This window comes from Motacilla alba, chromosome 2 (genome assembly GCF_015832195.1).
Source record: "Motacilla alba alba isolate MOTALB_02 chromosome 2, Motacilla_alba_V1.0_pri, whole genome shotgun sequence".
In the NCBI taxonomy this organism is placed as follows: Eukaryota; Metazoa; Chordata; class Aves; order Passeriformes; family Motacillidae; genus Motacilla; species Motacilla alba.
In genome coordinates, this window is record NC_052017.1 from 22,401,951 (window position 1) to 22,414,518 (window position 12,568).

The 12,568-nt window shown below is 37.7% G+C and overlaps 1 protein-coding gene across 5 annotated transcripts in view; it reads left to right on the forward strand.

Moving 5' to 3' along the window:
• Positions 1-12,568, forward strand: part of CDK14 (cyclin dependent kinase 14) — a 313,650-nt gene that overhangs the window by 126,756 nt on the left and 174,326 nt on the right. For all 5 annotated transcript variants that reach the window (XM_038128378.1, XM_038128382.1, XM_038128380.1 and 2 more), the window contains one exon: positions 6,244-6,338. In XM_038128378.1, coding sequence (XP_037984306.1) covers positions 6,244-6,338 — 95 coding nt within the window. The remainder of the gene's footprint in view (positions 1-6,243; positions 6,339-12,568) is intronic.

The following is a 12,568-nucleotide window of genomic DNA, read 5'->3' on the forward strand; positions in this document are numbered from 1 at the left end:
CACATGCTACCTGCATTTAAGTTGTTTTCTGTAAACACTGCATATTTTTGGTTTACACAGTTTCCTCCACTTCAATACTGAAATGGATAGGGAAGGCAAAATACGACTGGCTCCTACAAGATAGGAGTCGCATATTGTAATTGCTTTCCAAAAGAGTCTGGCTTTAATAGGATGATGTCTCATTGTTTTTAACCTCCATCTGCACTTGTGTTGGAAAAGCACTGGGAACAATACACAATGCATATATTTATATCTAGAATGTAATGAAAGAGATGTTCATTTCATATGGCAGCAGTCTTCTCTATAACTGTTAGAATAATATATTGTAGTGCTTTTCAGAGCTTATTGGATCAGTCCTTCCAGTGTTTTATTCCAGTTCAATAGGCAAAGAGATTTTAGCAGGTTTGTGACTTGCCTTTTGCTTAGGGGACTACAGCTGTAACAAGAAGAACCTTTGACGGTGCCTGTGCCTTGCCACACACACCCTTTTTCTGTATTTCTTCTCTAATAGCACACTACACTTTCAAGAAGGAGCAGCAAGAAGAAATTTCACAAACAAAAAAATATTTGGTTAAAAAGTTCAAGTCACTCATGTAAGCCTGAATTGAAGCTGGGGAGGTAAATGAAGCTAATTTGATCCCTGTAGTCCCTCCAGCAAAGCAACCTACAGTTGAAGGACCACCAAGTACTTTTTTGCAAGCGTGTGAAGCACTGTTTGCTTCCTTAATGGCAGACTGTCATTTTTTTGTACTTAATAAAAACTAGAATAAAGACTATTTGTTAGATCTAGAAGACTTTCATGAGGGTGGAATTAGCTGTAAAGAAGGCAATTGAGCTAAGCTCATGTAATATTCCATCTACAGTTTTCTGTTCTGCTTTTTCTTCCTTCTGTAGCTCACAAATTCTTTTGCAATTTGTTCTGAAATTTCCTCCTAAAAAGTATTCCAAGCTGAAGAGTGACCTACCTATCTTTATTGCATTATGTCCACTAAGATCAGAATGAAAGCTGATCAATTCTGTGTGTTTATAAATATGCAGCTCTAAAATAAATTACTTGAGATCATATATGTGCTATAAATAATAATCATTCTGCAGAATATATCCTGTGGTGAGAAGATGGGAAGTTTCTGGTCAGTGTGGTCTTACCTAGGATGTACAGTTTTCACTGAACTGAATTTTGTTATGTTAGGGTTCTAGGAAAGCAAAGCTATTTGCTCATAGTAAATAATTTCAGATGGGTGAACTGGAAAATAGCAAAGTGTAGAATTGGGGACTGCATTTCTGAGGAGGAAATTACTGCATATTTATTGCTGCAAAACCAACAGAGTGCTGAATTCCTGTCTCTGTGGTAGAATTCTAAGTACCATTTTGCACACAGAAATCCCTGCTGTGTGGGAAGTGGATGAGAAGTATATGGGTCGTTGTGCTCTAAGGCCAAATTTTAAAAACTGCTATGAAGGATGCATAGAATGAAAATAAGTTGCTGGGAGAGAAGCAGAACTGTAGTTTGTGCAGGCAGTAAGACTTGAGTGTGTTTGTTCAGAAAACGTGATTATAAGAAAAAAATCCCATGAATGTTTTCTCACTAAGGATGCCTTTCCAGGAGAGCTCAGAGACTGATCCCAACTGTGTATGCAGGGAAGTTGGCACTCTGACAGAGAGCACCGTTGTGTCGGCAGAGTGTGACAAGCTGCAGAATTTTAAAGATAAGTTGTTTGGCTCTGAAGCACAGCAGCTTACTTGCTTTCACAGATTTGTGTTACTGACTGGAATATGTGTTCTTTGGTGTGTCAGAAATCCAACAGGGCAGCAAAGATGCACAGTTGCTTTAACAGCATTAGAGAAGTGCAAGCTTCCATGGTGTGCAGTCTTCAAAAGTCTCCTGATGAGAGAAATCCTCCTGGAGTGGCAGTGAGAAAGGGTGAGCACTGCATGTGAGTAGCAGCATGAGCAATGTTAGCATTGGTGCATGGTAATCCCAGAGCACACCTCATCTAGTGAGGAAAGCAGGTATTTTTATAGTTCTGGTTTTTAGAAAAATGTTGAAAATGTGGAAATATGAGAGAGCATCATCAGCAGTTGTACATTATGGTGCATATGAGCAGCATGAGGCTGAGTTCTGCTGCTGCTGAGAAAAGCTTCCAAGTCACTGGTATGTTGGCCAGTTTGAAAATCATGGGTTATTCTTCTGTCTAAAGCCACAGTGGAGATTTGTGATTTTTCACAAAGTGAGAATAAAATGATACTCAGGAATTGAAAGACTGAATGGATGATCAAAGGACCATAATTAATGTTCGAGACCATGTCCACAACTACTATCTTTGCTAGTGAAAAGTTCTTCCATGTGACCTGGGAGTCAATAGTAATAGTTACTTTTGTTGTATTTATCAAGCAGCTGTGAAATATTACTTTATGAGATATGGGAATAGCCTATTTCAAAACACTCCCAAGCCGAGGCTGATCTAAAAGTCACAAGGCTTTGTTGAATGGAGTGTCAGGCTTGAGTTGATGCTGTAAACCCCGCAGGGAGCGAAGCACTGATTTACTGATGCTACTCAGGTTTTGGGTAAGAATTGGCTGCAGTCCATCTGGCTTGCCTTGCTCGTGGAGTGAGTGTACTTTAGAATCCAGCTCATCTGGGAACTGCAAAAACCTCCTTGACCAGCACAAGCGATATGGCAGCTTGCCAGGAGCTCATAATAGATGAGAGCATTCCCTTGTTGGAAGTGAAGCCTGTGATGGTTATTCAAGCAAATGCAATGTGTTTCCTTTAAGTATGCAAATATGGTTATTAGCCCTTGATGGAAAGTGTGGAGTGTTGGTACATTTAGCAACTCAGATCATGAGCTTGTGTAAAAGTCACAGAAATCATCATCTGGGATGTTGTTAATTGTTGAAGTATGTCAACAATTCTCCTTCCCTGGGTTTTACTATTAGAAGTTGCTGTGTGGGACTGTGCAAACACAGGTGACAGAAAAAGCACCTGGCCATTCAAACCCCTGTAATACTTTGTCCAAAGTGTTTTAAAAATGAATTTTAACATTCCTTGCTGCTGTTCTTCCTCAGAATTCTTTGGAGAAATTAATTAAAAGTGCTGCCATCTGTTTATCTTACATTTCATACCAAGGGTAATAAAAGAGTGCCAGTACTTTTGAAGCAGCACTGTATAATTTTGTTATTAAAAATACAAGTTAAGAGTACAGTGAGTACTAGTATATTGGTCCCACTTTTGGGAGCTGTTGCAGTGCTTTTTCAACAACATTTTAGTCTTTTTATCTTAAAAGAAAACATCTCTGTGTGAAATCCATGGGTAATAATCACTGGATGGAGGTGGCCTTCTCTGACAGAATTATTTTGTTCTAGAAGTAACACCAGGCACAGCAGCACCTGACTTCTCACTGAGCTCCAGTAGCAGCTGCATTGGCAGCTTCAAAGGTAAAGTCAGCCTTGTCTCAAGTTGATGCTGACAGATTCTCTGGACTCCTTTTATTCTTTTGGATGTGGATTTCTGGGTTTTGTCTTTGAGTTAGTGGAGTTCATCCAAAGTTCTATCCCCTTCCTGTAAAAACTTGTCCAAAAGAGGAGGTCTAGAGGTCATTTGTTCTAAAAAGCTGTTTTTCTGAAAAAAACCCCTCCATATTATGGTTCATATTTCATTTTGTTTTTAAAGTAGTCTGTGGAAGAAGAAAGAGCTTACCTGTTTCAGACAACTTGTTTTTTCTCTCTTTAATTTCCTCCCCATCCCCTTTCTTTCTTCTCTTATGAATTTGCCTCCCGCCCTCTTTTTTCTTTTTTTTTTTTTTTTTTTTTTCGAAACAAACCAGTGTTTTCACAAGACAGGCAATCTTAATGGTAAATCCTGATAGAAGAACATGTGGGGTAATTCTTTTACTTTCACCAGTAATATTTGTTTTCTCACAATATAAATGGATAGTGTAATTGGTTATTTCTGCAGTGTAGAATCAGCGCAATTAAGATGATTTTGCTCTCTGTGCTTTATTACCTACTGTATTTCACTTGGACTAATGGAGAAGACAGAAATTTCACCCTGCAGGTGATATTTTGTAGTTCTTGTAATATATGGCAGATGCTGATTATTGAGACAGTAAAAGGGGAGAATTGGATGTTAGAGAAGATAAATAAGAGTGGGGGAGGGGACCAAAGGGGAAAGACAGTATTTGCAAAGACCTGGAGGTAAGCTGCTTTCAATGTACTGTTTAAGCTTTAATGACCCTTATAGAGATTCTAGCAACAAAGTAATGGCAACTAGAGGAATTAAAGGCCTCAGGTGATGATCTGAACAGCAAAGGCTGACAGAGGCCATAAATACTATTACAGTTTGACACAGGCTCTGCTAGGAGGAAGTTTTTTTGTTCACAGTGTCTGTGAATGTGTGGTCGTTCAATAGGGTTTGAGGAAAGAGCTGGTGAAAACCTCAGTTACTTCAGGTGAAGTCTTCTTAGGGTTTCCCCAGGTTAAAAGTTCTTGTTTCTATTAGAAGGTACCTATCAAAAGAGTTGTTCTTTATCTTTTGTTTGTATCCATATCTTTTTCCAGCAGCAATTTCTCATCATTGTCTTTAAAAAAACCCCAACATATCCAAATCTCTCTGAGCTTTATTTCCAAGAAATTGTGCAAGTTCTAAGATGAGGATCCCTTGAAAATTGCTCACAGCTCTTCTTTTCTGAAAAAGGCCTCTATTTAATTTGTGAGATATTAACGGTTTCTAGACATGCATTGATCAAATGTCTAAAGTCCTTATTTGCAACTACAGCAGTTGTTTTACAGCTCAGTGGCAACAAAATCAGAGCACAGGAAAGACTCCTCTGTGCTGGCTCTCTAAATAGCATGAGCTGTGGAGGGCAGGCTAAAGCAAACTATTTTGAAATTTTTCTTCTCACCTCTTCATCCAGGTTGTAGGGTTGCCTCATTCTTGGTCAAAAAGCTTCCTTGCAGGTTTGCAGTCCTGTCTTCATGATGTCTGTGATGATACTCACTTTGAAGCAGCTTTATGGTATTTTCCTCTTTGCTGTCTGCCTTCTGCCTAGGATGAATCCCAGAGTTTGATGCTGAGGATGCTTGTGGAGGAACAGTGATGCAGCCAGATGCCGTGTTGCTTTTGTGTTGCTTCCTAGAGTGATTAACTTGTCAGATTGATCTCCTAAAGAGGAGTATGAGAGATGATATGTACTTACCTTAATTCAAAGCCAGATGACCCCTGGAGTTACCTCAGCCTGACAGAAAACCCTGAACAGGACAGCAAGGGGTAATAGTGCTGTGGAAGCTCTGTAGTTTCCTTTCTGCACAGTAAAGGATTGAGACACACATTTGGCCTTTCATTTTTTTCTTTGACAAAAGTAGGAGGGTGAGAGAAGAAAGTTCCACATTATTCAGTTCGGAAATGTGCCACTCATTTGCATGTCTTTGTATCTATTATTTACTTGCTAGGGTGACTGATAGTCCTGCTCAGATGTATGCATGAGATGACAAGGCACCGACAACAAAATGACATTGGTAGCAACACATGGCTTGTCAGCATATATTACTAAAATATGCCACATCTTGTGGAACATTAAATATGTAATATGGAATGAGCATTAAATATGTATTAAGTTGGGGAAAAAATGGTGAAGGAGATTACCTGAAAGTTCACTAGATAAATCTTTGTCTTTTCTGAAAACACGAGCTAGTACCTTTAAAAGTGTAGTGAGAAAATACCATATATTTATTCTCATGGGCTAATAGAAATGATTCATTAAATCTCTGTTATATTTGAGAAAAAGGAGTATTATTGCTTAAAACCCTTTTCTTAGGATACACACTGCACTTAATTTAGACAGCAACTCTGTTGTGTTGGATAGGAAAGATTATGTTTTGAAAAGACATGCTTGACTTTTGTCTGAGAGAAAAAAAATCTTTGAGTGTAGGAGTGTTCTTGGTGTCTGGTTGCTCAGACATGAGTAATTCACTTAGAGGAGGCTGTGTAAAGGAAGGACCTCTTGCTCCAGCTCATTTTGGCCTCAGAGAGGCTGAGTTTGACCAGCAAGGTGGAGAAAATAGCATTGAATGGGAAGGTGTGATCTGCAAAAACTGGATGTGTGGAACTCATGAACATAGAAGATACAAAAGTACAACCACTGGTTGTCTGGTTATGAAGCTCATTTCAGTCACTAAAAAAAGAGAGCAAATCGATATAAAATATCTGGATACTCTTTAAGATAACATGTATGTTTTGCTTTTCAGCTTCTCTTTTGAAAGGATTGAAACATGCAAACATTGTGCTGCTTCATGACATCATTCACACCAAGGAGACCTTGACACTTGTGTTTGAATATGTGGTGAGTAAAGTGACTGTATGTTCTAGATTTGGTCCAGAGTGTATTGAATTTTGTGAAAGTGCTCTCTTTACCATCAGTGATGTCTTTACTTTCAGGCCAAAATAACCCTTTATTCAGGAGAGTGATGGCTATAAGAGATTTTGCTTTGTTGTGGACTAGGCTAAAAGCTGAGCTTAACCAGATTCTGAGATGGAGAAGTGGCTGCTAGGCTCTTGAAGGATCTTAGACTGTTGAGTTGACTTTTCAAACGTACTCTGCTTCCTAGTTATAGTTTGTTTATTGGAGCTTTTTCTTTATTGATGTGATCAGTTAACTTTTAAATAGGTGAGAATAATGTGGGGAGGAGCATTATGAAATGCTTAACAGGTAGCTCCTTGATGAAAAGCATATATCAAGTTTAAATTGCCCTTTTTTTTGTGATTGGCTTGTGCAGAGTGTCTTTTTATAAGCGATATCAGTAAAAAAATGTTGGATGCATGCCATTTAGAATTTGGGATTTTTTTTTAGTTTTTCCATGACTAATGCTTAACCTATTAATTAAAACTTCAATTTACATAGTAGGCAGTGTAAGGTTCTAATTGGGTCGAGAGTATTACATTCCAAAGTACTGGCCTTGGCCTCGTAATTAATCTTTTTAGTTTTTCTAAGACAAACATATGGCATTTATGTAGAACTACTTCAGCATTTAGCTGTGGAATTATGCAATGTACTATGATAATTAACCTCCCAGTTTTCACAGATGGGTCCAAGAACATGTAATTTAAAAGAAACAAATGACTTTAGACACTGTTAGCTTTTCAGTATAATATCAGTTGTTGTGCTATGGTCTGTGAGACACTGTGTTTATAAAGTAGACTGATTGCTAGCATTACTCTAAATACAACTCTGCTTAAGACAGATGGAATTATTTTGTGTGCTTCTTGGGGGCAGGCCTTAATTTTTACATGACAATGTACACAGCATCACAGAATGTGATGGAAAAGCCATTCACCTTGTGTATTTACATGAATGTGCTGCATCTGAGGGTGAGGGTATTCAGCTGCAGCAGCCTGCTGAGCATTTGATACAGTATGTATTTTTTTACATGAGTAATAAAAATTTAATTCCTTTTTTTAAGTTCAGTAATTTTCCTGCTCCTGACTTACACACTGAATTAACATAGGAAAAGCCTTAATACTTAATTTTATTGGATGGTCAGTGTACACTTATTTGCATATCTTTACATGAATATATTTTGCAGTCCCATTTATCAGCACCTGTATTTAGCTGTATTCTTCAGAACTGGTTGAGAAATGAAATGTATAGAATATGTTTCTCCCCAGAATAGATGGATTTGCCTATTACACTAATTTCAAATTGATGGATTTTACATTTTACTTATTGCACTGATGCAAGTTTCTGGATTTTATATCCAGTAAGGTTGTTTAGACAGGTTGTTTAAGATAGGTTGTTTAAGACTCTGGCTCCCAGCCATGTACAGAGACAGATTAAGCTTCATGCAGTGGCACATTCTTCTGGACTCACTAAGCTGTTTTTCAGCAAGGGGCCAACCCTGCTGGAGGTTGCACCTTTTGGTTCCCATGGTATTTGGTAGCTATTGAGACTGTTTGAGAGTCTCATTTAGTAATGGTTTCTAGCAACTGATGCAAGTAATATTTTAGTGTTTAGGCTGGTAGGCAGTCTCTCAAGGTGCTGATGGGGAAGAAGGGAAGGATACTTTATTTTCTCCAAACAGCACAAAGACTGTATAATAATGACATTGTAACATGCTCCTGGGCCTTGAGATGACAGAATTTCTTAACAAAAGTCTGTTTTCATTGTTTGGTAATGTAAAGTTATAGTCTAATCAAACAGTGAATGCTATCTGATAATGCTTGAGAATGGCCACATAACCTGAAATGAATTCTTGTGGGTGTGCACGATACGGGTTTTAATTGCATGATTGCAAGGATCTCATTTGTTCCTTTGGTTATAAAGCTTCCATTCAGTTCATGGTGTGAATGTACAGAGGCAAAAATTACAGTTGCCCATTTAAAAGTACAAATTTTGGCTGGTTGAGTATGCAATCTAGCTGTGTAATTTGTGTTACTGAGCTCTGTATCTGTAATGTCTGGTTTGTTGTTATTTTAACACCTGTATGTAGTTTAGCTCAATCATGTGAGTAATTTGCACTGAAAGAAGTCAAAATATTCATGTGATTAAAATTTCATGGTGGTGTACATTTTTGAATGACTGAATCCTGACCTAAAAGGGATTGAATTTGATTTATTTTATAAAGGGATGTAATGGAACTGATACACTATTGCCATTGATCACTACTGACCTTTTCAAACATAATAAAAGACATCTGAGTGAGTTATCTTGACTAAATTAGGAATGAACAGTTAGTGATCCAGGAGTTCTCAGAAAATGGAAACTTTGGGTTGCTAGGTTGGTGATGATTCCTCAGGGAAAATAATACTGGTGAAATGTCTGAGGTTATCAGAGGTGTTTGGTTTCAGCATTGACCCTGAAAGAGGAGAATGAAATTTAATTTCATGTAGCACCTTAAATTGCAAAATGCATTATGGTAGTAAGTTAAATGCTGAAAGCAGAATAGCCTCTGAAAGGGAGCACAGCAGTCATTAAATTCTCTGGGTCCCTCAAATTAGTTTTCTTTTAAATACGTATGTCTGTCAGGTGAAGACATGACAGAGTCTTTTAACTTTAACCTTGGTGGTCTGCAAAGCCAAGAAAAGTCAATCTTTGAAAATCCTGTCTGATAGTTGAAGATTGGGAGAAATTTATTCTCTGTATCAACATTTTGGTGGTGAATGTGGAGCTGTACATTTATGTGGAAGAAGAGAAAGGGACCTTACTCCTTTTGAATGAAAGAACTTAGTAGAAAATAGTTTAGAATACAGTACCTTGTTACTAAGGCATATGTTAACTCTTACATCAGCATATTGCAAAGCATGCTTAGAGCTCAGTTTTATCACTGGATTGCTGAGAGGCATTATTACCTGGGGAGTTTTGAGAATGAGCTGCTTGGAATTTCCTCTACAAAACCTGAATGGCTGATAGTCTTTCATGTATAAATGGTAAAGAAAATGATTTCATGTATAGTGAACTGGGATGTGCTAAGCAAGACCTGAAAATCAAATTTTGACACACTTTGCATCTGCTGTCTGAGACTGAAGTGACTTCCCAAAGTAAAAGGTCAGTTCAGCTTTACAGTTCAGAGGAGGCGTGTGACTGCTCACAAAGGTTTTGTTCCCTTCCTCACCAGGCTGTGGTTAGGTGTTAGTTTAGGTGACCTTATGGGGATGGTGGCTTTGGTGCCAGTGTCACTGGTATGGCCAGCTTTGCCCAAGGAGATGGTGGATTTTATAGGGGACATCTCTGAAGATGGCTTCACATCTGTTTGCTCTAAAATGATCATTTGCTGCTTCACTTGTTTATTTAGGAGGAAGATGACTGAATTTAGAAACCTAAAATTGCTGAAAGGCAATCCTAAGCAAAACGTATTTGCTACAGGCTTGGTAGAATGATAATGAGGTTTTTAGTATTATGCATAATTATGTAAGTTTATTATTATCAATAAATGAATCTCGTCCTATTCCTAGCATGTAAAGCAAGCTTGTATAGCAATACTTTACATGATGCTTTCAATATTTATGAACTAGGTTTGCAACAACAACAGATACTTATAATTGGAAGGATGAGTAATGAGCAATATTATGTCTGCCTCAACAGTGAAAAAGCTCCAGAGTAATCTAATAATGTAATTTAAACCCAAGCATTTTCAATTGCCTTGTCTATTTTAATATTTGTGTATGTTTTTGCTTCTAAAAATTCCTTTCCATTAAAGAAGAACATTTAATTATCATTGCTTCATTACAGCAGCTAAAATAGGATGTTATACAATGAGTTTACTTAATAAAGTTCATTAGTTACATTCCCTCCCATTTCCTGTAAGAAAAAAATAGGTATGAGTTTCTAATTTTAAAGCTTATTGGAAATTGACATATATACTCTTTATCAGAATTAAAAATTACACAGCTGAGATTTTGAATTTGTCTTAGGACAAATTTGTCTTACATAATACTTATAAAGTATAATGTAAGAAAACGGGCAAAATTAATCACCTGCAAGGATCAAAAGTTTTTCCATTGAAAAATTTCAATTTCTCATAACTTGATAATTTGGATTGAAGACTAATATTGTTTTTCTAGGGAGCAAGTATTGAAACCAAAGGTATGATGGCATTGATTGATTGTGAAAACAACCAAAAAAGCCATTTTTTTTAATGGGTGAGAGAGCAGGAAAAATCAGTAGTGTCCCAGAGCTGCTTTTGACCTGTTATCACTAGGATCCTTCAGTGATGTGTAATACCTAGGGAGAAACCAGGCACAAGAAGGAAGGAGGAGTCTTCTAATCCTTGACTTAAAGTGAATCTTATTTGGAGCCTGAATTACATTATTTCAGTGTGAAAGTGAAATGATGGGTGATTTTCTTCCTGTTTGAAATCAAGGTGCCTGTCCAGCTGTGGTAAGCAAGAGCTGAAAGCTAGGGAAGCTCTGCAAAAAGCCAGGTACCTGCAGTCACCCTTGCTTGCTGTGAACGTGCTTGTCCTCCCTGGCGAGGAGCAGCCACTCAGGGCTCCCAGCATGGGAGCAGTTGAATTTACAGTTTCTGTTTACCTTGACCAGAGAAGGGGCTGCTCCCCTGTAGTTTAACCCTGCCTCGTGCCCCAGGCTTGCCATAAGTTGCATTGCTTAAATTGCAATCAAAAAGATGACAGATCAAGGCTGAGAGTAAACAGAGAGAAAGGAAATCCTGTGCTATTGAGAAGAGGCAGTAAGGGAATAGTGCTCTTGGGAAAAGCCTTGTTTTTCAAGTTTTAATGAGCGGATCAGAGACAGGTGCTGCTGATGTCCAAGTATAGGCTGGAAATGCAAACAAAATAGGCTTCAGGAGGGAGGGATTGAGATGGGATTTCAGAAAGAAAGTGTTTAGTGCTTTGCTGAGAGGTAAAGATTCTTCCAGACATGGGAATTGGTAGGAAAGAAGGAATGAAAAAATTATTTAAATTTAAATAAAAATACTCCTGCTAGGCTAAGATGTTTACACATGTCTAGCAAGGGCAGCTGTTACTCCTGCAATATTCTTGAGCACATGGTGTAACTCTTGGGGATGATGCTGTGCAGGGCCAGGAGTTGGACTTGATAGTCCTTGTGGACTTCTTCCAACTCATCCTGTTCTGTGATTCTGTGATCCTGTCTTTGCTGGATTTCAACATGTTGTGTAGACTTCATAGGGAGGGCGCATGCTGATGAATAGGTGTATTTGTAAAATTAATTGAGATTTACAATCCGACAAGCTGGAAGGCTGTGTGTATCTGAATGACCAATTTTAGTACAATTTACTAACAGTTGGTAAATATTGGTTAGATTTATGGTGTGCTGTGCACCATTTAATAATTAGCATCTATTATTTATTCTTCTTTTTATTAAGTATTAACACTTGCGTTCAATGTAAGTATTAAAAAAAACCCCATAACAATACACACCACAAAATCAGAGCATAAGAAACATCAAGAGTTGAGCTGACAGATAGAATACTGGAAATCTCACGAGATAGTCTACTTTCTGACAGATCCCAATTAGTTTTTTCCTAAATTACAGATAAAAGTGTCATTACAGTCCCTCAAAAACACATACATGTAGTAAGATACATGTGCATAGGAGACATGCCAGTGATGACACTCTATTTGATACAGGTAAGGCCACCATCCTAAAGGGTAAATTTGTAAACACAAGAAAGACATGAATCAGCTGGAGACCTCAGGGGGAAAAAGACAAGGGTGAGTAAACATCGAGAATAAAGCCTTCTGAGGAAAAGTCAGAGTAAGTAGGGCTCTTAAGAGTTGAGGATAAAAAAAGGATGAGACATTTACAACCTTTAAATATATCATAGAGAAAGTCAGTGACCTATTTCTATGTGAATGGTTAAGAGGATGGAAAAGAAAATCTGAAATTACAGTAAGGAAGAGAAAGATTAAACTCAAGGAATGCCCCTTTCATGCTAACAATAACAAAGCACTTCAGAAGCTACTATGGGGTGATGGTTTGTCTAATACTGTCAGTTTTAAAGAACAATTTAGACAAATAATCAACAGAATTCTGTCATTGATAGTAGAGGTAAGATTTTTTTTTAAAGTCCTTCCTGTATGTATCTTTCTGCATCAC